Here is a 24,862-nt window from a genome sequence, read left to right as displayed (position 1 = left end):
GAATCTGGAGTATTTGCAACTCATGAGGTACTGAAGATACAGCTTTGAACTTCTGAGCAGGGAGCAGATTTGGAAAGCCCTCAAGGTGCCCTACAGAGAAACTTCGAATTTCTCAAGCAAGCCATTTTAAAAATATGATATAAACCTTTTACTGCTTAAAGAAAAAAAGGGAAGTCATGCTAATATAAAAGAAGAAGAACAAAGGGAGAAAGAAAGCTTAACAATGAATAGGGCATAATGAGGCTTAAAATACTGACTGCTCATCTTCTTGTCTTCTTGGTCTGCATGGTGGGACCATGTACAAAACGGAGTTACAAATGTCCACCTGGTTATGATGGGCCCTGGACCCCTCTGCTCACCACAGCACAGCAGAAATAAATGCTCCTACGACGCGTTGCACTGTCTGGTGGTTCAGTGCTCCCAAGGAAGCACAGGATTCCTTGGAAGCATTGACCCTGTAGAGATCTTTTGGGTGGATCCTCTTCTATGTAGTGGATAATCCAACTGTGGATTGAATCCTGACTCTACACAATGTGCGCTGGGGACCCTTCTGGATGCATTGATAAGACATTAATGAGAGCTGATGGGCATGAGGCTTCTCCTTTTTGGTCACACAAGGAAATGTTGTAGCTAGGTACCTGGAGAGGAGAAAAGAGGGACCGGTGACAAGAGAGAATGCAAGCAGACATGTGGCATCTCAGACAGAAGGAAGCTGGTTAGGGGCACAGAAGACTGGGAGTGCCACAACTGTGGGAGGAGCTGTTCTCTACCACAACTCCACTCTACCGCAGGCCTCAGCATATTCTAGAACCCTGGGTTGCAGAACATCCCTCAGTGAACAAATCCTTTGCTTCAGCCAAGCAATCTTCTCACAGAAACCTCAGGAGCAGGTCAGCTGTGAGCTGCCTTGGTGTGGAAACTGGGATGACAGACTTGTTCCTGGGGACACAGGAGGATTTAGAAACTCCCAGAATGGAAGGGGAGGCACTTGGGGAGTGGACAGGGCTGGGGAGCAATGCCTTGGTTCTCTACTTGGAGGGGTTCGTAAGAGCCATCAAAAATTGGAAATTAAGGCTAGTGTGATGGCTATTCATGTGCATATATATGGGGGCAGTTTGGACACATTTAAATTAGTTTCTGATAGGTAAACAAAGTTCAGGAAAAGTTTGGTGACACCCCAGACTCAGAACTGGTGAGAGGAAGAGTTTGGGCTTAAACCTAGTGGCCTTTCCACTTCATCAAGCTGGTTTAACTTGAATTTACTTACTGAGAAAACAATCTGTACTTTAGTAGCAGTATAGTTTCTGTGATTTTTGGAAACTGATTTGAGTTCTAAGAGCAGGGTCTGTGCCCTGTATTTTTCTTTCATGCAAGACACATGGTTGAAGCTTAATCAATATCTTATGAGTCATTTGATTCATTCATTAGAACAAGCATCAGCATCTTCTCTTGAGTGCTGTGGGCAGTTACTGGCAAAGGATCAGGAAGATATGGCAGGACAATAGATCTTATGACTCACAATAGTCGCCTGCTTCAAAATGAAGGTGTGAAAGCTTCATCAGATTTAGAGTTAGATGGAAATTAAGGAAAATGGCAATGGCAGGAAGCTGACTGTGTATGGGAACCTCAGCTGAGGTTGGAAACAGTCAGTTCTCTGCAACAGAAAGGAGGATTGAAATTGACCCATAGTCATTCAGGTTTGTAAGTGCTCAGCACGTGTGAGGCATTGTTCAAGGGAAAAGGATTTAGCAGTGGACAAAACAATTTATGTGATGTAAAAGCATTTTGAGAAATGGGTTATAATTTACTTACATTTCTTCTTATTCTCATGTAGCTTTAGTACTGTATGATGGTAAGATTTGGATTTGTAAAATTTGTATCCCTTGCTCTAAGAAACTTAAAGCAACTTACAAAGGTGTATGTGATTCTTGGAAAGATTATAAATTAGGAGTTGAAAAGATAGATGAGTAAGAAAAAAAATGGAATAAAAAGCAGCAGAACCCAACTGAGCCAGGAATAAAGCTAGTTCTGAGTACACAAAATATACCCGTGAAATTCTAGATACTGCCACAGGTGAGCCACAGATGTCACCTCAGGCTTTGCAGTGACTAATCCACAGTGAGTGATGATATGATCCATTAAGACAAACACATAACAACAAAAACAAAACCTTTCTTTGGCAGAAGAACAGCTAATGCCTGATACTGAGACCAGAAGGCAATATTTCTAAGTATCTTTCAGAACAGGACTACGTCTTGAGCAAAATGCCACTCATGAGGCTGGAAGAGGTGTCACTTTGAGTTCAGCGGTTGAATCTTTGTGAATTGATATTGAGTCTCCAGAAAATAATGAGGGACAAGTACGCCATGGTGTAAGTGAGTCTCTAGATTCCTGTGGCAAAGACATTGCACGTGTCTCCTGAGCAAAAGAATGTGTTGTGATTCACAGAACAGCTGGGGGTAAGGTGAGAGGGGAGAAGGTGGCTTGATGTCTGTGTCTTACAGAGAAATGTGAGTTGTAAATTTGATCAGAATAATCTCAGCTCAGCCTAATTGGTTTGCCCTGTTCCTTACATATGTGTGGGTTTGGCCATAGGTCTGCTATAATGTGGGTGAGGGAAGACCAGGGAAAGGATGAAAACCCCTGTTAGAATAGAAGAGACATCTAGAAATATTAATAAAACTGCTTTGTCTACTCACTAGAAACCATCTAGAGGGTTTTGTTTTAAATTAAGGAAGTATCAGTCACTCAACTGATATGTTGAAGAATGAGATACACAGAAAAAATTTAAACCCTATGGAAAAATCTCAATGTCTTTCTCTGATTTTATAAAACAATAAATTGGGTTAGAAATTGGGAAGACAACTTGGTCAGTCATGATAAGGCGTGAAACTGTATGTAAAGACTCCTATAAATGTTAATGTATAGTATGCAGAATCACATTTTTATTCTACTAATCGTTATGGACAGTTTTGGGGTATCTGCCAAGCTTCCCATCCTCTTCTGTGAGACCCCCCCAACAAACACACACGTGCACACACACCTGCATGTGCACGCACACACGTACTGTGCACCGAGGCCCTGCAGACATGATTCATCCCCCACTCACTTCAGTTGTGTGGAGCAAGGGTGGGCACCTGATCAAGGAGAACCGATCCAGAATTGGGCAGGACCATTGTGATTCTCCCTCCCCACCTGGAATTTGGAAATGGGCAACAGAGAGATTGAAGGATTGGAAGCTGGTGCTGAATCTAGGGGATTAATGTACGCCTCAAGCTGAAGAGGTTTTCTTCCGCTCATGCTTTGAAAACGCACAGAAATCTGGTATGCAGAGAGAGAAGTGAATTGTTCAGAGGCACAAAGAAAAACAGGGGCCAGAACCATGTGGTCTTAGACACACACACACACACACACACACACACACACTGGTACATTCACACCCGCATGCGTACCATGCCAACACAGTGGTAAGGGGAGGAGTGGGAGGGAAGGGAAATTTACTTTCTACTGACTTTCCAGCTCCCGGATCTACCCCTTCGTGAGGCCTGAATGCACTTACTCCCCTATTATCCTAGTGCCACGTGAGATGCTGCTGTATCTTTCCATTGGATCTCTAATTCTCATTCTCTCGCTCTTTGCTTAGGATGGTTTAGGTGGATATTTTCTCTCATGTTAAATGCTTCCTGACCGAAACATTAAGTAAAATAGGAAGACTTTCCGTTGTGGTAAAGGATAGAGAGGTAATTGACAGGACATGCGTGCGTTTTCTTTTTTTTTTATATTTACGTATTTTTCAAAGGACATAAGCATATTGTGTGGGGTGGAGAACATCTATGAAGTTTGTTAACTGCTTACAAAAAATCAGGAGTTTCCAGTTGTGAGTTACTGTGCGCGGTGGAAGGATATTTCACTGGTTCTTTTGGATATGCTCTCATGCTCCCCTGGGCTTGTTTTGCTTCCTTATACTCCAGAAACCTCTGCTCAGTCCAGGTAACTGCTCATCAGCTTTGTGGAGAAGTGAGTGACTCTGGATCCAGGGAATGAAAGTGATTTTTAAGTTCACGAGTTTAGGTTTAAAACTGTGACATTCTTGCAGGATAAGTTTGTTTTTGTCTCCAAACTAGCTAGAAAATACCAAGGGCTGGAGATGGGCAGAAATTTAAGAGAAGGTACCCCTAGAATAAACCTAGAATCTCTGCTAGAACAAGTACCATTGTTTTCCAGCAGGAGAGGACGTTGGGGAAACTGAGTCAGCGACCAACGGTTCCTCATTTCTGCCCAGGAGAGGACTGAGTTGACAGCACAGAGCAGGTCTCCTGTCCACCAACCTGCAGGAGAAGCATTTCTCTGGGCCTCAACATTGGTAGTCTGACGCAGGACTGCGGCAAATTCCTCATCTGAATGCCCCGCCCCTTCGGGAGGGGGGAGCAGCCACGCCTCCTAGAGGGAATCCTCCCAGATTCGGATGGTGATGGAAGCCTATCTTCCAGCTGCTCTTCTTGATACAATCTTTTTAAGTTTTTTTTTTTCAGTATTATTTAATTAAGTAACAGAGTTCTTTCAGCATTTTGTGAAAATTGAAACTCTAGGATAATTTTTTTTTTAATGATTTCCTTTGTTACAAAATTTCATCAGATTTTCCTGTTATGGGCAAACTTAAAAAGCCTTTTTCTTAATACTATACTGAAATTTTAAACAGAAACTAAAGATAGAAAGTCTTAGAGGATATTATTCTCTGTTCTCAACCAAAAATCAATAAAAAAATATATTCTTACCCTTTTTACATTAGCTGTCCCAATATTTGGTGCCTTACACACAGCTACATCTGTAGGAGATGCAAGATAAATCCTTTTTGAATAATGAAAAAGGGTTTATTAACCCACATTTGTAAAGAATCTTGAAGGACAGCAGCATAAGCAAAAGTGTTTATTTAGTCTTTACTTATTTATGTAGACAATTCACTCTCCGGTCTTCATTTCAGTGGGTGATGAGTAATGTGACCAGAGAGCCACAAAAGACAGAGGCCCAGAGAGGAGCAAGTGGAGATGCTGCGAGGTGCACTGGAATAGACTATGCCTTAGGAGCCTTAGAGAAGCATCTCCCTGGCAGACAGCAGAAGAGCTTTCTTGGAGAATGGGATCTTGTTGGCTAGGCTAGGCTAAATTAGGCTAAGCTACAGTCACAATCACCAAAAATCAGTGGCTTTACAGAGAAAGTTTATTTGCCACTCTTGTACTCTAGTGCAGCCCGCCCCTGCTTTAGATTCCAAGGCTGCATGCAGCACCAGAAGAAGAGAGAGCTGGAGGATTGCATGGGATGTTTTTCAGGGCCAGGCCTGAAAGTGGCACAGGTCACTTCAACCAACATGTCATTGGTACAGCCATACTCACTTGGCCCCAACTCCAAAGGAGACTGGGAAATGTAGTTTAGTTGTTTGTGCGCCAGAGAAGAGGAAACTGGTGAAGAACACACAGAATTTCCACAGGGTAGAGGGTGATTGCAGAGGAGAAGGGCAAAGGGGGCAGATATATGGCAGCTGTATGAAAGTCTATACAGCTGATTCTCTTGGAGCCTTTGGCCTGGGATGTGCAGCAGACACCGTCCTTCCCTATATTAAGGCACACTTTGCATTACACTTGGCTAAATAGAAAGATGGCAGATTTAAGTGCAAATCAGACAGCCATGGCATCCTGGAATCCACAGCTCTGGATTAGCTATGCTACACATTTTTGCACAGGCCAAATTCATGATAAATTGGAACCTGAGGAGAGTGCAATGCCATACCCTGAAATTGCATGTTTCCGGTAGGGCACTGGCTTGAATTACTTGAGGGGCCCAAGGCTCCTCCTCCATGCACTCTCTTCCAAACTATGCCAGAGGAGAGAGAGAACACTGCTAGCAGGAGCTCCCAAGTCTCTCACTCTTCTCCGCAATCAGGTTCGTGGCTCATAGTGGGAAGAGTGGACTTTTGCTGAGTGAGGGGCGCACCTACTTGTAACTCATTCTGTCTACTGCTTTCAGAGTGGGCCAAAATCCCTCAGACCAAGATTCAAGCAAAGAAACAATTTCTTAAGATGCTTGCCTTTTAACTGCATCATAGTTATCCCTCATCTCACCTCCACCCTGGGGTCTCTATGAGCATGGCCTGATACTGTCCACTAGGACTGGCAGGGGAGAGTCTGGAGATTTCCGACTTGGGTCTTTGGACTTTCCAAATAGGCTAGTAAATCCCAGCTCTGAGCTGTGACACCCGTGGATGTGTCTGGTTGCCTAAGTGTGAATTTATCACTAAGTCTGAAATCAAAATATAATTTAATTTGGTTTACATCATTATTTACAGGAGCAAGAGGGCTTTTTCCAAGGGGGGATTTTGGCCCAGAAGCAGAGATCCCAGTGCTGCCCAGTCTTTCTGTCTACCCTTTACTCTAAACTGACCGGCATTGCTGTGTCCCTTGTCACTGATGGAGGTGGCCCAAAAGCCCTGAGCCGGGACCAACTGCCATGTTAAAGGGGCTTGAGAATGGGCACATCTCTAGAGCAGATATTGGGCACTGAACTAGTACAGGCCCCAGGATATCTAAATAAAAGGGACCAGGGGCAACAAGGCAGTTAGAGAAACATGGCCGGGCTTGGGACTGGTCTTGAAGCAGCATTTCTATTATAGCAGCTGCACTGTTTTAACTACACTGGATCTTACTGGAAGGGGAGAGGGGGAGGAAAATTGAGATGGAGGTTAATCTTTCCCCCACCTCCGCCCCACTTTCCACCCTCTGGGGTCTACCCCTCGGTTCTCATTCAGATTTCTCTAGGTAAATGGTTGGGACAAATATCCATTCTAGTAGCAAGCCACGCTTACCTTGGAGCTGGTGCACCGTACCGCTGCCAGTGTGCACCCTCTGTCTCCACCAGGGTTAAGAAGGGGTGGTGGTCTCCTTCTCCTAGCCTCTTACCAGGTAAAGGAACAGAGGGAGAGGAGAATAATAGCACTGTCCCTTGCCTTGATTGTGTAAATGTGTGAGACTCTGGCCATGTTGAGAGGCCCCGAACACCTGGAATGTGACATGGAAGCAGCTTCCCTGGAGGAACAGATGGGACCACGAGAGCAAAAGACCTTTGCAAACTGTAAGAGCACCGATGTAAGCAGTGCCCCTCCTCTTCATTCTAATGCACCATCTGCACCTGTTGTCGCTTCGTTTTGAAGCTTGCTCCTATTCCAGTGAATACATCTTGCCTTGGCTGGGTCCACCTGGACAAACCCAGGACAGTGTTCATACGTTCTTCTTGCCATTCTTTCTGGCAGCATCATCAGCACTGATGTTCTCACTGATGACATGAGGGTGTCTGAGACAATGAAACAGGCTCCCTACCTGGCATGGTGTTCGCCTCCCCAGGGCCAGCAGGGGGCCCTGTGACCTTGTGAGAAGGCTCCCTGACACCTTGGGAGGGAGGGCCAGTCCCAGCAAAATGAATGTCATTCCCAGGGCCTTTGATTCCCACCGAGCGGGAGCCGCCAACGAGCGTCCTGGCCAGACCTCTCTTCTAAGGACTCCCCATAGGCCTGGGGACTAGGTGTTGCATCTACGAGAAGAGAGGGAGACGCTGCTGGTGCCAGGTTGTTTCCTGCTTTATTTTGTGTGCTATGTGCTCTGCAGGGACCTTTTGAGCGTCTGTCACAGTCCTGCTTCTCCTTTCCAGCCAGGGAACATGGTGGGTTTGCCTCTTAGGTCCTCATTAGATTTTTCAGCAGCTGCTCCAGCTTTTCTTTCTCTTTTTACAGAACAGAGAACAATTGGAGACTTGCTTTCTAAAGAAAAAAGGCTGGTGTTCGAAGGAGTTTTTCAAAACTCCAAGAAGACAGAGAGGGATCCCATGAGAGCGCAGAGGGTACCTGGTCTTGGGCACCTCCAGCCAACTCCTCACGCAGGAGATGGTCCTTGTCCTCCCAGCCCACTCCTCATTTCCAGTGCTTTTGTACTGGACCATTTCAGCTGTAGACTTGCAGAACTGGGCTCTAGCCTGTTACCAAAAAAAAAATCCCCTTTGCGGCTAGACTGAATTGTAGTCTTCTAGAAATTCTCCAGGTGTGTGTTTTCTGATTTAAGGGGAAAAACCAGCATCTGGAAACTCGGTGTGTTCTGATGTCTGCTGGCAAAGAGCAAATTGACACCAGAGTAAGTTATTTCTCAGGTATATGGTTATTTCATCCTTGTAAATAGTTCCAAAGGGAAAAGGTGTTTTATTTTAAGGAACACTTTCAAACCTATTATATGAGGGCTGCTGAGTACCCAGCATCTGTGGTCAGAGGCCTGGTGATCTGTTTGCTGTCATTCTCTGCTTTTTCATTGGTGCTTTCTGGAGGACAGCAGGTTGAGGATGAAGGAAGGGTCAGTTCCAGGCTCAGCTGTGGCCTTTAGTCAGCTGCAGATCACTTTGATGGGTAATTCAGGGAAAAAAAAGTTGACCTGGGTCATGCTTGGTTACAGCCAGACCAAGACCAAGATGACACAGTGATACCATCATAATCCCAGATTTAATATAATTTTCATAATTGCATATTAGTACTCAAGACACTATAGCTAGAAAAACAGCCCCCAATGAGTCATTTTTGCATCAAGTGTACTCGTAGAGATCATTTTTCATGATTCCTCAGTGGTCCCAGCAATTATGTTCATTGAAAGTACTGTTGTGAATGTAACTGGGACTCAGGCACAGGAGGAAAAATAACCTAAGCTTGGTTCTTTCTTCTTTTAGAGTTTGCAAATTTTGACCAACAGACATGGTTAATAAGACTATGCTTTGAAAAAACCTATATTCTATATTTATTTTATTTTTTAATTTTGTTAGTGACAGGGTCTCACTATATTGCCCAGGCTGGTCTCGAACTCCTGAGCTCAAATGTTCTTCCGACCTTGGCCTCCCAAAGTGCTGGGATTACAGGTGTGAGTCACCATGCCTGGCCTAAGACTATACTTTAAACAAACTTTTTAAAAAAGTGGGTTGATACATTTTATAGATGTTCATTTAATATACAACTGTTTTAGGAAAGCGATTCCAGGTCAGTTTTCTGAAATCTGTGGCAACAAATGTGTGGATATATCAGAATTAGTATTTTTATTAAAATATATTCCATGTGCCTTTTGATTCCTTTTTGATGGAAAGGTATCTTACACTTTCATTTGTGTGTATATATGTGTATATATATGTGTGTGTGTGTGTATATGTGTGTGTGTGTGTATATGTGTGTGTATATATATGTGTGTGTATATGTGTGTATATATGTATATATGTGTGTGTATATATGTGTGTATATTATATGTGTGTGTATATATATGTGTGTATATGTGTGTGTATATATGTATATATGTGTGTATATACATGTGTATGTGTATATATATGTGTGTATATATATGGAGTAACAATTTGTTGATTCTAGTCAACTGCCTTTGACTACCTGGGTCGAGCAATTTTCCACCAGATAAAATAACTTTTCAAAGCCTTCCTTCTGCTTCCCTTACTTTCCAGCCTGTACCCTTAGTACATAATTTGTAAACATTGTCATGGAGGGTCCTGATGCTTTAATGTATGCAGACTAAAAGGATATACAAAATTAACCACATCTAAAAGTGACCAAAGCAAGTCTACCCCCTTGTAAAATTATAGAAAGGTTTGCCTTTCAGTACATTAGATCTGCAGCTACATTAGTTGTTTCTGTGTCTTTAGATTTTGTGAAAGGGAACTGAAATCCAGCAAGTCGTATTAGGACCCCATTCAGAAAATGAACAAAAAAGCAAATGAAAACGACCCAGAATGAGGTGGTATATTTTTCACTTTGCGTTTTGTAGACATAAGTCCCTTCTTTATAATTTGCAATTTTTTCTGAGAGGTGGTGGATTTTCACTTCAGAGGCAAACAATATCATGACAAGACAGCCACAGGAGCCTGCAACAGAAGAAACAACATGTTGGGACAAATATTTCCTGACTGTAAGGGCCAGGGAAGAGGGTCAATGTGTAAACCAAGGAAATCTCTTACCATCATCCCCATTTACATTCTCCACAAAAAAAGTACTGCGTATTTGTAATCATGAGCCTGATTCTTCAATCTATAGGTAGTAGTGCTTGGGTTATGGTTCTGCTCTGAGTGAAGAAGATCTGTGTGTGTGTGTGTAGGAGTGCAGTGGGGGGTAAGGAGGTGGTTAGAATTACGCTGATCTTACAAAGACTGGGAGATATTCCTCTTCACATGATGTGAAGGCTGAATTGCTAGGCACTTTAAAGGCATAATGGTGGAATCAGGCTACAAAGCAGCCACTGCTATGATGTGGCTTCAAGAGAAAATATTTCTCTGTACTTCACAGCCATGCAGGATAAAGGCCAATCATGCGACCTCTTGTGAAAGGCCCCGGGCCTCCCTTCAGAAGGGTTACCACGGCTCCTTCGGCTTTCACTTGGCCACAGCAGCACAAAGGAAAACCTGAACAAAGGTAGCTATGGATAAGGTGTTGATGTGGCGCACATCTCTATTCTCCTTGTTTGTAACAGAATTCAGATTTTTAGCTAGACATGTGAGTGTCTTGAATTAAGACGGCATTGTTCAACTAAGGGGGTTGGGATGTATGGGTGGGAAAGTCTTCTTGAACTATACAGGTATTAGGGGCCTGTCCTTTCTTCCCTGCTTCCTCCTTGCTGTGGCTGAAATATGGATGCAATGGCTGGAGCTTCAGCATACATTTTGGACCAATGTGGCCCCAGAAATGGAAGCAATACACTGTGGAAAAACAAGAAAGAAGGAGTCTAAATCCCAGATCTTGGAGTCTCTGGACCAGCCCTGGACTTCAACCTCTAGATTTTTATGTGTAAGAAAAAAAAAACTTTTATTTAGTACACTATTATTATTTTCCCCCTCATCTATTACTCATTGGTAGCCTAATCTTAACAGATGTAGCTGTGATTTGGGTGAGATTGCTGTGGGACAGGGGCACTCCATACTGGCTGGAAGCTGGAAGCTCTGGTGAGTGTCTCCCCTGAAGATGGACAATGGGAGATTTCCAGATGGGTGGATGGCACAGGGAGCAGAAGCAGGTGGCAGGAGGGACCAGATCAGGAGCACATGGGATGACCAGGACTTCACAGCACTTCCACAGCCACTGTTATACCCCAGGTCACCACAATAGGGTTCCAGTTAATAGGAGACTTGCTGGGATAGTTTTCTGCCTTAGGTGAAACCAATTTGGGTTCAAACCCTGATTCTTTTACTTATTATGCAAAAGTAGGCAATTTTAATATTCAGGTCTCAACTTCTTCATCTATAAAAGGTGGTTAATATAAATAAAGCATGATTTGCATTTGGCATTGTAATTGACACATATAAATGCTTACTAATTGGTAGCTATTCGTATACTTTTTATGGATTCCTCTTTTCTTGCAAGTCCTTATCATAATAGCTTGATTTAGGTCAAACCAATTTGGTTTCAAATCCTGATTCCTCCCCTTACTATGTCAAATTAGGCAATTTTATTTCAAAACCTCAGCCCACCCCATATCAGGAACACCTGACTACATCAGGGTAGGCAATATAAAAGAACATATCACAGTGTCTTTTTTTCCTCCAGATACTCTTCCATTGATTTTTTTTTTTTTTTTTTTTTTTTTTTTTTGAGACGGAGTCTCGCTCTGTCGCCCAGGCTGGAGTGCAGTGGCACAATCTCGGCTCACTGCAAGCTCCGCCTCCCGGGTTCACGCCATTCTCCTACCTCAGCCTCCCGAGTAGCTGGGACTACAGGCGCCCGCCACTGCGCCCGGCTAATTTTTTTCTATTTTTTAGTAGAGACGGGGTTTCACCATGGTCTCGATCTCCTGACCTTGTGATCCGCCCGCCTCGGCCTCCCAAAGTGCTGGGATTACAGGCGTGAGCCACCGCGCCCGGCCTTTTTTTTTTTTTTTTTGAGACGGAGTCTCGCTGTATCGCCCAGGCTGGAGTGCAGTGGCCGGATCTCAGCTCACTTCAAGCTCAGCCTCCCGGGTTTTTACGCCATTCTCCTGCCTCAGCCTCCCGAGTAGCCGGGACTACAGGCGCCCACCACCTCGTCCGGCTAGTTTTTTGTATTTTTTAGTAGAGACGGGGTTTCACCGTGTTAGCCAGGATGGTCTCGAACTCCTGACCTCGTGATCCGCCCGTCTCGGCCTCCCAAAGTGCTGGGATTACAGGCTTGAGCCACCGCGCCCGGCCCTTCCATTGATTTTATGTCTCCTTTAGGACAGGTGAATGCTTTTTACTCTTCAGTTAAAGTTAATCCAAATATCCTAGGAATGGCAACATAATGGCTTGAGTTTCTTTTCATTAATTCACTCATTCATTTATTCATTAGACTTATATAGGGGACAGTTGTGGAGATTTAAACATTAAAGAAAATACACATGGTTTCTGCATGGAGTATAATTGGGCAGAGGACATAAAATCAATTACTAACCAATTACAGTGCATGTAATCAACGGGTAGTAGGGAGGCTGTTACTGAGAGGGTGGGCAGCATCATGGAAGTGTCCTTAGAAGCAGCCAGAAGGAGCTGTAGGAAAAGTTAGCTGAGCAGAGGGATGCTGGACTGTGTGGGGAGAGCGTTGCAGGCAAGAGGAGCTATCATGCAAGTGACAGCCCCCATTCCTTTCCCAAAGGTCAAGCTGGGTTTGGGGTAGAGGTAGAGATTGGGGGGTAGGAATGAGGGGAGAGGTGAGCAGAAAAGGCGACATCACATTTCTTCTACTTTAGAATTTCACATAGAACTGGCCCATCAGTTTAATCATCATCAAATAATTGCATAATGTAATTTTCTTGAAATTTCACTTTCTACTATCCTCAGAGGGGTAGCTGAGAATATTCCTTTGTAAAATTTTGTCAGCCTATTTTTGTATTCTAAGCTTAAAACCAGTGCTCTCCCCCGGCAAAACCGTATTATTGCTTTATTGTTAGATCCTAACAAAAAGGCTGCAGTGCTGTTTTCTCTTTATCTTTTATTCGAAAATTGTGGAGAAAATGCCACTGCTTTTACCATAAGAGCCTTCTTTGTCTGAGGAGATGGTGAATTTCAGACAGAAGTGAAACACTATTTCCTGAGCACCTGAAAGGAAAATTCAAGCTCGGTTTCCTTTTCAAGTTGTTAAATATTTTAAAGGTAGTACTTTGTTAAGGAGACAGCGTTACAGCAAGGCTGTACTTCAAATTCTGAAAGTAAAAGTTACTTGGGGTGTCATAAGACTCAAAGCCTTTTGCCATAGCTAATATTTCAAGCACACAGCCCCCAAAACAAAGTGTGCTGTCTAGTAGTAGAGAGGACAGTCTGAGATCTTGCTCTGGGTTCTAGGGTTGATCGCGAGGTCAGCATCGTCGTTTCAGGGCCAGAGGATAGAAACCCAGCCTGAGTCTCATAACCTTTCAGTGACTGCTAAGGGATAAGAGATATGAAGGGAGACAACTCAGTGTGAACTTGGGATATTTTTGCTTCTCTCTGTCCATAGCTCTAAAAAAGACATGGGATCAAGGATAACTATTTATGACTTATGGACCAAAAGATACACATGAAGAGTTTCTCTTTGTGGCATGGCTGCTAAGGCTATAAAAGAAGTGTGTAAGGGATATGAGTAATGTGAGAATAGGACTAAACCTACCCACTTCCAGTATGACCCTTTGAATCCAGCAAGAGGGGCTCCTGCTTTGTGCCCCACATTTAAAGGGTTCTGCTCTGTCTCTCTTCTGGAGAAGTTCCTTCCCATAGCACAAGGAATCCTTGAAGTCAATAGAACATACCCATCTGGGGTGCCCAACTCACATTTTAGTCCATACTCCTGGGACCCCAGAATTTACTTCATAAATAGCCCTGAGCCCATTTTCAAGGCCTATGTGGTCATTTCTCCTGGGTCAGTCCTCTCAGGGTCAAAGGGTGGCTGAGGAATAGCTGTTTCAAGAGGCATGGTCAGAGCTTGGATACATGGTACAGTGTCCACACACATATGCTTCAGGTTCTTTACCGTGTGCAGTGGAGCCAGGCAGGGGAAGAGAAGTGGGTTTTCATTCATACTCTTGCCCAGGACTTCACAAATGGTAGGATCAGTCCTACATGTCTCTCTCCTCTTTTTCCCAGTTATCCATGTACACCAAGAGCCCAAATCCACGTGGTGCCATTTGGACAGATTCCTTATGTGTCTGTCCATCTGACCAACACTGCTCCTGCTCCCAAGAAAGGTTAGAATAAACCAGGACTTTGAAAAGCCTACCAAACCTTGCTGGAGCTATAATTTGGAGTATAACCAGGCACAAGGCCCAGGTTTTGCTGCCCAGTGTCTTACTCAATGACCTACAGCCATTTTTCCTTTCATCTGTCTGATTTCCCCACCATCTGGCTGGTGCTGTAGGGTTTTTTTCTTCCTTTTAATGACTTTGATTACTGAGTTAATTTCTGACTGAATAGGATAGCTGAGTTATAGGGCTGTCACACCATGAATGATCAGTCAATTAACAAACGTTTGTAATGTGCTAGACACTGCACATTCATGACTCTCCTCTGACAGCTGTCTGAGACTGCAGAATTGAGCACCGGTCTCCTCCAGTCCTTACTATATGTGAACGTAGGACACAGCCATTGAGAGTTGCTTCTTCATCCCTGCGTGACCCCAAGGGCATCTACGCTTTTATGAGTGGGAACACCCTCCCAGGATCTGTGAGAGTCCAGAAGTACTATGGGTTTGGGTCCTCGAAGGGGAAGAAATCTCTGAAATGTTATCCTATTATCAGTAAGATCATATTTTGGGAAATAATAAATTGGAATTTCAATTCCATTTAAGGTAATGATCAACATTTTCAGAAAGCTTTCAACACATCATCTTCAATTGTCTTATAGGTGACAGATATTAGGAGCATTTCATTGCCAGTATAGAATGATAAATTGATAATTTCCTTTTCAAGGACTTTTGAAAGATGATAAATGGGTGTGGGAAAGCCACAACTTTACAAGTGTAGGTGTTAATTTTCTCTAAAATCATGCAAATGTCACTTGAAAGTTGGTAATTGAAAGTAAGGTCACCAGCAATGATTTCTTCCCCCAATAGAAGTTGTTCTGAGTCTACACTGCTCCAGAGACTGATGGCTACCATCTAGAAAGGGACAGAGAGACAAGTGAAGAAAGTTAATACCAAAGAGTAGATTTTGAGATTGTGATGGCAAGCAATTTGGTCATGTGTTTCCAAAGGATAGATGTAGATGAAGGAATAACACCACTGGGTCTAGCCTTTTCACTTTATCTTCTGTAATGGAAAGTTGAAGAGCCCATATCTAACCTCAGTTTTACAGATGTTATGTTATTGAGAAGGATGATTAATGCAAAGAAGAAATGATCTAAAAATATAATGTCTATCTAATTTGAATTTATTTTCAGAAATATGTCTGAAAATATGACATTTTCAGAAGAATGTCATTTGTTACCAGAAAATATTTAGCTACTTCTGTTTTATTCATTTATTCAACAACTATTTATTGAGTGCCTATTGCACTGTTGTGGGAACTGGGGGTACAGCACTAAATGAAACAGGTAAAAATCCCTTTCTTCACAGAGCTCTCAGTGATGGAGACAATGGAAAAAGAGGAGAGGCAATAACTTGATAAGTACATTGAATAGTTTATCAGAGTGTGATATATATTAAGGAGAATAAAATAAAGCAGAGAAGGGGGATAGGAAGGCTGGGGAGGGATGGTCAGGGGAGGCCTCATAGGGAAGATAACATTTAAGTGCATCTTGAGAGAAGTGAGGGAGTGACAAGGTAGATATTTGGAGGAAGATTATTTCAGGCTGAAGGAAGAGTGAATGCAAAGGAAGTAGGTGGTTTGAGTGAAGAGGGGAGGAAGGTAAGGGATAGAAATAGGTGAGCTGTCTGTGTGTATTTCTGAAGTAGATACATCAAGTGGTGCTTTGGAGGCCATAGCAAGGACTTGGGTTGTGACTCTAAATGAAACAGGAGGGAAGACATACATTCTGAGTAGGGCAAGAATCTCTTTGCAACTGTGATAGAAAATGATTAAGCATTTCCTTGCACAAGGTCATGGCTGGGCCATGTACAAAATAGATGAAACACGGTCCTCCTACCACACCGTGGACATGAATGACCTGGAATGTGATTCCTCACAACACTGCCCATTCAGCCACTTCCCTGCATACAAAAATGAAATTCTTTGCCCACTGCCAACATCAGCTGTCTAACATTACTTCTCTTTTCCTTCTGTGGCCTCTTTTCTAAGTTCTATTCTGAGAAACTAGCAGAATATTTTCATTGCTGGGTTTTCCTGCCACAAATCCTTTATCCTTCATCAGGCTCTGTGGCTTTGATGACTGGACATCCCTGTATCTCTTTCTTGACCTTCTGAAAAAGTGCGCCTCCATAAGGATTGGCGTAGAGATAAGATGCAGATTTTTTTCACCACCATTTGCAGAATAATGTGCCCCAGACATATTTCAGAACCCAGGTTATTATTAATACTGAAACTGATATATAATGTAAGTGCTCTATTTTTAAACTCTTCTTTGTTTTCTTGTCTTTGTATATATGAATGTGCTTACGTTCCATGCCATAGCTGTAATTATCATAATTAGTTAGGCCCATACTAGGAGCATCCTCTTTTTAAAGAAAGGCAGCAATTTTGTTTGCCTTGCTTGGCATAACTCATAGCAGACGCTATATGTAAGAGAAGGCATAACTCCTGATGCTATGTGTAAGAGAAGCTATATGTAAGAAATGCTATATATAAGAGAATAATTATAATCATTACAAATGGTAACAAATACAATTTGCAATAAGTCCACATTTTGGTGGCTTTTATCACCTCCAAAAGGCCTGAACCAATACTTTTCATGTCATTCTCAGAGAGTATTCACAGAACTACTAGGATGTTCTACCACTGACCCATGTCAAGTCTGCCAGCTGGCCTACCTTCTTCTACATGCAGATCTAGGTAAGGCTCTCTCCCGTCAACTGGGAAACATCTAGAATGGAATATATAAAAGGCCCCCACTCAAATATCAGTGCTGCAACTAAAAACTGTGAATCTAATTGCTTCTATACTCAGCTCCCTCTTTTTTGGTTCTCTTTCTTCCTCTACCTCCTTAAGTTTTCTCTCTCTTTCTCTCTCTCTCTCTTTCTCTCTCTCTCTCTCTCTCTCTCTCTTTCTCCCACTGTATTATAAATCTTGAGGGAAATTTTTTCATCCCCTTTTGCCTATTCTGCCTTCTCCTGCCTGCACCTCTATTACAGGTGGCCCACTTTACACAAAGCTCACTGCTGACTGGTACCCTTACAACATTCCCTCTGGGACACCCATAATCTCCCAGTTTTCCTTTTTCCTCTTTCTCTTTGGACATTGCTACTCAGTGTCTTTTGCTGGCTTCTCCTCCTCAACCAAAAAATTAATTGTCAGTGTTCTTCAGGAATTGGTCCTAGGCCAGCTTTTATCTATGTACGTTCTCTCCCTAGGTGATCTCATCCAATTTTATTGCTTTACATAATATCTATATCCTAATAATGCCCACATTTATGTCTTTCTTCTAGACCTCTTCACTGAACTCCAGATTCATGTAACTGACTATTTACTTGACATCTCCACTTGGTGGTCTCATAGCATCTCAGACTTGATGTGCCCCAAATGGAACACATGATTTTTAGTGCTGAGCTCTTCTCCCCACCTTTTTCTTGCCCTAAACTGCAAGCCGGCTCCTCCCTTATCTTATCCATAATGCCACCACTATTTATTAGTTGCATAAGCTACCTGAAAAACATTTTGAATGTACTTTCAGAATGTTTTTAGAATCCATTCATCTTTTTTTCACCTCCAATGTGATAGTATTGTCTTTCACCAGACATTTCTTAAAGAGGTAAATCAGCTATCAGACATCTCTTTAAAATCTTTCAAAAGCTTTTCATTGCAATTAGAATCAGTTCTAAAAGACTTACCATGGTTAATGTTTAAGGTCCAACATTAACTGGTATCAACTGATCTCTCTAACCTCATTTTTTCCTTGTGCTACTTCCCCCTTACTACCCAGCCCCTAGCCACGTTGGCCTTCTTTTGGTTCCTACAGCAAGCAGACCTCTTTCCCTAGAGTCTTCAGTGTGCTTTCTCTTCTACTTAGGGTGTTCTGTGAAGGTTCTCAGTTCCTTCTTAGCTTTAGAACTCAGCTATTGGAGCAGTATTCCCTGACCACCATATCAAAGCCAGACCTCTGCTATCATTCTCTTTCATAGCAACTTGTTTATCACCCTCATTGTAATTATTGCAAACTGTAATAACTTAATTATTTATGTACACTTTTAAAATTAGATGAGATTTTAAAAGGTGTCCGATAGATGATTTACCTCTTTAAGAAATGTCTGGTGAAAGGCCATACTATTGCATATTATAGCAACATGTTTATCACCCTTTTATTGTAATTATTGCAATCTGTAGTCACTTAATTATTGATATACACTTTTGTTTGACTCTCCCACTAGACTACAAGCTCCATGAAGACAGCACTGTGTGCCTGATTCACTGTGGGATCACCAGTGCCTATTATAATGATTGGCACATAGTGGGCACTCAGCCAATGTTTGACAAATATGTGAAATATATTCACCTATATTACAACCCTGAGCACTGGCTACAAATTAGAATGACTCCAGAGAGCTTAAGGTAAAATAGCAGTGCCCAAGCCCTACCTCCAGAGACTATAATTTAATGAGTGTTGTGTGAGACCTGAGATCAGTCATTTTAGAAAGTTCTTCAGATGATTCTAATGTACAGTCAAAGAAGAGAATCACTGCCCAAAATGAACTATGGGGGATGATGAAGGTCTTACTAAAATCCTACCTTGGGAAAAAGACTTCTCAGCATCAGTTTGTAAATGACAAGATGAGAAAGAGCAAACTGGCTGACTTGCATGGGTTTCATGCAACAATATTACATGGGGAATGCTGAGGAATATGAGCTAAACTGGAGGCTGTGAGAGTGGAAGAAATGTCTTGTTCAGGAAGCAACAGAATATGAAGCCATAAGTATGAGAGAGCTGTGTGACTGAAGCCATTGCTGGCCTGTCCAATGGGTTGCTTTCTTTCCTTTTCTACCTGCTGGGTCTGGCATGCACCACATCGGGAGACATAAGGAGATGCCCATAGCAGTACTCTGGGCAGTGTGGAAAGTTCCAGATAGGCAATTAGGAGGACTTCTTTTCCCTTCCGTTCCCTTTCCCCCTACTGCATGCCCCAGGATGCCAAGTCTTGGGTGCCCATCCAACAGAGAAGTAGACAGTTGAAGAAATGACCGTTGAATGACTTCAGCACAAGGATAGGGGGAAGCTTAGGGAAGCTGGATGTGAGTGGGGAGGAGAAAAAGAGAAAAGAGGTCCAAGGAGGAAAGCATTTTTCTTCTCTGCTGACAGTGAGCACTGCCACCTGGGCAGCATACACTGGCGAGAGAAACAAGGGAGGAGAACCAGTCGGTGGAAGAGAGCTGACCTCTGGTGTCTCTTATTGGAATGTGACTCGTATGTGAAATAAAGGACCCCTAATGCAGTCTCTGGCCTCTGAGTATGTGATGCATTGGCTCACATTTAAAATGTTTGGGATAAGGGCTACAAAACCCTATCCTTACACAATTGGGGCTTACAGCCAGAGTCTGCATGGACATTACAATGGTGAATAAACATTTCCAAAGTTCCAAGGGCTTCTGGGTACCATATGGGATTTAAGGGGAATGAGGAAGTCTGTGATTCCAAAGTGACCTGTTTATCCCCAGAGGTCACAAACTGTCAGTCCATCTCACCCTCAAACGTGTTTTTTTGTCGTAACAGTATTTTTTTTGAGTTATTGAACATTTTGATATTTAAAAAATAAGTATTTGTGGCTTAAAACAACACTGGATGATCTAAAAACACTGGACCTTTATCCTCTGCAAGACACAGATCTGGAGCTGGCTCCTTCCCTTCCTTTCTCCCCTTCTCTTCCTTCCATGATTCACAAAACTTTATTGAGCCCAAGCTTTTACAACAAATTTGAGGGTGGGTGAGACGGAACAGAATGCAGGCAGAGGTCCTGATCGTTCCCGCATATATTTGTATGCTCAGGTTCTCCTTGCATTAGGCTTGGCCAAAGGCAGAGATAAGATCGGGGATTTGGATTAAATTCTGTATTCTCTGAGTCATCTCGCTTTTCAAATGCTGTTAGTTTGGTCGTCTGTCAGAACTGTCAAATAATTTGTCTTCCAAATGGGCTGTTCTTTGGAATTTCATTCAGAAGCTGGAGTGCTAGACGGCTGTGCTGCTAATAAGTTGTTGCATCTCACCTTCACTCCAGCTTTGCTTTTCTCTGCTTTATGATGCCAGGTCAAGACTTCCCAAACTAGTTCTGCCTTTTCAGCTGTTTTCTGTCAAACATGAGCACCAGGGGGAGAGGGAAGACAAGAAAAGAAAAGAGAGAAAGGCCCACACCTTCCACTTCACTTGTAGTTCTCCCCGGTGGCAGCAATTGGGGAGTGTCCAACCTTTTCCACACTCACAAAAACCCCTCATGGTGTCCCAGAGCCAAGTCCTCAAGGTCTTAGACACAATGCTCTCGGGTCTTTCCTCAAGCTTCTAGGTTCTGACAATGCCAAACTCTTTTGTTGGTTCCCCCAAGCCCTAGGGGTGGAAGCTGCTTTCTGACATTACCATCTTGGAGTTACCTCGGGGTCTCCTTTTTGTTTGTCAGTCTGCCAACACCTGTTGAACCAACTCCCTGTAGCTCAAACTTGAGCCAGCCTCAGAATCTCCTGAAGGGCTTGTTCAAATACAGATGGCCATCCTCCCCCAGACCCCCAAGTTTCTGATTCAGTGGGTCTGGGGTAAGGCCTGAGAATTTGCTGCTTTATCAAGTTTCCAGATGATACAGATGCTGCTTATTTGGGGACTCCAGTCTGAGAACCACTGCTTTACATTCCATTCCTTCTGTTAAAATCATGTGTAATGGTTATCAGTAAAACAGCACACCACCCAGATCCACCAGTTTGATTTTGGATGTTTGGTGAGCAGAAGTAATCCCAACTCTCTCTTCTCATCTGGACCTTCACCTGTGACTGAATCACTTTCTCGTTCTCTCTGCCCACACCCTGAGCCTGTGCTCTTGGCTCTTCTGCCCCGATTGCAATGCCTTTGGCCTTCGTTTATGATATTCCATCCCACTCCTCACTGGCTCATGTCCTATTGCTTCAAAGCGCCTGTTCTGCCAGTTCCATCTCATCTGAATTCTGATTGCTGAAACCTGTTCTGTCTAGGTGACCAAGTTAATAGCTCTTTTCTAGGCTTGCTATTTCAAGTCAGCAAATTCATATTGAATTGTCCACTGTGTACAGAGCTTCATGCTGAATGCTTTTGTCAGAGATACAAAGATGTGAAAGACTTAGACTCTTCCCTTATAGGGTAATCATCTGTACAATTTAAAATGGTTTTATATACTTGTGACAAATATAAAGAAATTACTAGCAGAATCTCCACTGGAGGATATACTTTGGTTGGGTGAATAATGTGATTAGCAGGATGTGGATGGGGTGAGACCCCAAGCAGTGTGCACAAGTAACAATGAACAGAGGTTCCACTGCGAGTGACCTATTAACTACAGGGCTTTGTTTTATAGAAAGAGATCTATACACGCTTGTGGCAGGGGTTGAATTGTGTGAAAGAAGGGAGTAGTGTCAAGAGCAAGAAAGTACCTTGAGCCTGGTGACTGGTGGCTGGCGGCCAAAGGGCAACTTCGAGAGAAAAAGAAACAGTCGAATAGAGATTTTCATTGCATTGTTTGCTTTGTGTGAGTTGTTATCATTCTGTATCTCTCCATGAAACCATCAATAAAATTACTTGCCTCCCAGGAATCTGACAAAGTGTTGGATCTTTTTGCAAATTTAGAATGGGGTGAAGTCAGAGATCTCCTACAGAACAGCTACACATAAATTATACACACATTTTTCATTTTCTCATCTTTCTCCTCCCACCTGCAGATAGTAAGCACCGTTTGGCACTGACTGGGTTTTATATTCTTTTCCATCAGCCCTGGCTATTGAGTAACACATGTTTATTGATGAACTAATTTCTGGCTTTAGAGTTTATCCTTGCCCAGATACACTTAGCATTAGGCTACACAAAGTATCTACAGACTTGAACATGGCTGCTCATATGTGGGAACACTGGCCCTTTACTCTTCTTTGATGCCATTTATTTATTTTTTATTTATTTTTATTATTATGTATAAATAATAGCACATTATTGAACACTGAGAAATATTGATAAGTATGAGCAAAAATAAAAGTACCCCATAGTGTCATGGGTCAGAGACAACCACAACCAACACACTGGAGTCTCTATTGTCTGTCTATCTATCTATCTATCTATCTATCTATCATCTACCTATCTATTTCATATATATATAGAGTCCCTATATATACATATAAGTATTTTATATGTATATTCTCTATATTTTATATGTATAGTCAAATTAGGTTCACAATGTTTGTATAAGTTTACATACTGCTTTTTCCATGTAACTTTTTGAGACAAGCATTTATCCTCTTGATTACATCTTCAAAAATATAATTTAATGTCAGCATCATAGTTATTCATATAGACACCCATAAAATATTTATTGAATTCCCTACTGTTGAACAAGCATGGTATTTCCACACTTTTTGTTATTATATATGATACTACAGTGTGCATCCATGTATATATGTTAAGATTATAACTTTATATTTAGGTAGATCGTCTTTTTGACATATTGAAAAGCACATTTGTCTTCAGAGGTAGAATTTTGTACTTACCTGAAATGAAGCTCAAAAGGTACAACCCTAGGGGACCATGCAGAGTTTCAAAGGGTTTTCCAAAAGCATTGTACATGAAGAAGGCTGTTCCCACCATGGTTAACACAATAAGGATGGCAGAGAAGAGAATGACATTGACATGGATGCTTACTGGGATCGCTTTGAGCAAATCTGGAAAAACTGAAGATAAGACAAAACTAGGGTTAGAAGAAGTTTCATTAGCAGTAGTCTGCAAGTATAATTTTAAAAATTCAATCTCTCTTTTTAAATTTCAAACATCACTACAATCCTTCTGATGAATACATTCTCACTTACTAATTTATAAGGGGTTTACACAAAGGTTTAAAGATAGGATCATTTTATAGACTGTACCAGTAAAATTTAGCAAAGAGGAGATTTGAGGTAATTTATTTTCTGAGCTTGGTCGTATGTAATGATTTAAACAAATAAATGCTGGCTTTATAACCCAATCTGTACATTTTAATAATTAAGCTTTTAATGACCTTTCTCAGTCATCATTTTAAAAAAATCTATCTTAACTTGCAATGATATTTTAAGTTTGGAGATATCTGGGGTGTTCAAACATCAGGAAGTTTTCATATTTACTTTGTTACAAAAAAATTGTTTCTAGTCTACACCAAGATTAAAGAATGGAGATATTTTCAGTCAACTTCAATATTTTAATGTAGCACAAAGCTGTGGGAAAGTAATTTCTGGTACTATGGGAAATATTTCCACGTAGAAAACATGCCAAATCTATTTCTAGATTTTGTGTTCAGGGCAAGTTTTTCTTGTTTGCAGAGAAAGCAAAACCCTACATTTTAGGGTTTCTTTTTTCTGGTGAGGCATCAGCATGCTTGGCCTCAGCAAATCTGGCAGGACCAATCTGGAGAAGTTTAATTCAGTTTATTTTAGTTCTCCAAACATGTATCAAGTGCTTAAGTTATTTACTGAGCACCTACTGTGTGTCAGGCATTATTCTAGGTGTTGGAAGTAGAGCCATAAAACAAGATGGACAAGGTTCCTGTTGTCTCACAGAGCTTATAACCTAATGGGAGAAGACAGACCATTAGAAAGTAAACAAACAAATAAACGCGATAGCTTATCTCCAAAGATGGCCGCAATCAATGCTTTTCCCCCTTTTATACATGTGTCGCTTCTCATTTAAGAGGTAGAATTTTTTCCCCAATGCCGTTGAACTTGGATTGGTCTTTGATTGCTTTGACCTCCTGAATATGGCAGCGGAAGTACATTGTACCAGTTCCAGGCCAGTTTGATAAGAGAACTGGCAGTCTCTGCTTTTTTTTCTTTTGGAAGCTTGAGTTGCCAAGAAGTCCAGGCTACTCTTCTGGAGAGAAAGGCTGCCTGGAGGAGCACTGAGGCACCAGACACACAAGGGAAGAAGCTGTCCTGGATGTCAAGCCCAGAAAAGATGACTCCAACCCAGTTGCTATGTAACTGCTACAGTTAGGAGAGGCCCTATCAAGAACTGTCCAGGTGAATAAGTAAATTTTTGTTTTAAGTCCCTGAACTTTATAGGAGAGCTGTTATCCAGTGGTAACAATGATAGAGGTGTAGAAATTTTAGGCAGACAGAGGCAGGTCCATGGAAAAACCTCACTATTGAGCTGAAAAGCCTGAAACCCGCAGCTCAAAGTGAAAACTTCCATCCTTATGTGCCCATTCTTTCCCAATTGGTTCTTTCTGAATAATGTCTTTTTACTAATAGAGTGTTGCCTTTTCCAAAATTAGGTATGGTCTGCCCCACCTCCTATCCTCTGCCTATAAACACCCCAGACTCAGCCAGTAGAGAGGAGAAGTGGCTGGACATCAGAGAGAGGCAACTTGACTTCAGAGATGGTGGCTGGACATTGGAGAGGTGTGACTTGACTTCAGGGGAGAGTGACTTGCCCTTCCCATTCCCTTTTCAGCTTCTTCTCTGCTGAGAACCACTTTCATTGCTCAGTAAAATTCTCTGCATTCAAAATCCTTCAGTTCATCTGTGTGACC

At 42.2% G+C, this 24,862-nt stretch overlaps 1 protein-coding gene and 1 long non-coding RNA gene across 2 annotated transcripts in view; one reads left to right on the top strand and one right to left on the bottom strand.

Annotated features, from left to right (window-relative positions):
• Positions 1-24,839, top strand: part of LOC103241476 (uncharacterized) — a 229,085-nt gene extending 204,246 nt beyond the window's left edge. The window contains exon 5 of the long non-coding RNA XR_005241875.2: positions 24,605-24,839. This is a non-coding gene — a long non-coding RNA (uncharacterized lncRNA). The remainder of the gene's footprint in view (positions 1-24,604) is intronic.
• The window catches only part of CLRN1 (clarin 1), a 49,298-nt gene continuing 28,926 nt past the window's right edge, over positions 4,491-24,862 (bottom strand). Inside the window, exons 3-4 of the mRNA XM_073023516.1 lie at positions 22,854-23,033; positions 4,491-9,939 (exon numbers count right to left, since the gene is read on the bottom strand). Coding sequence (XP_072879617.1) covers positions 9,674-9,939; positions 22,854-23,033 — 446 coding nt within the window. The 3' untranslated portion in view covers positions 4,491-9,673. The remainder of the gene's footprint in view (positions 9,940-22,853; positions 23,034-24,862) is intronic.

This window comes from Chlorocebus sabaeus, chromosome 15, assembly GCF_047675955.1.
Source record: "Chlorocebus sabaeus isolate Y175 chromosome 15, mChlSab1.0.hap1, whole genome shotgun sequence".
NCBI classification, from domain to species: Eukaryota; Metazoa; Chordata; class Mammalia; order Primates; family Cercopithecidae; genus Chlorocebus; species Chlorocebus sabaeus.
The sequence above is the reverse complement of the archived record's forward strand: the minus strand, read 5'-3'. Positions and strand labels throughout refer to the sequence as shown.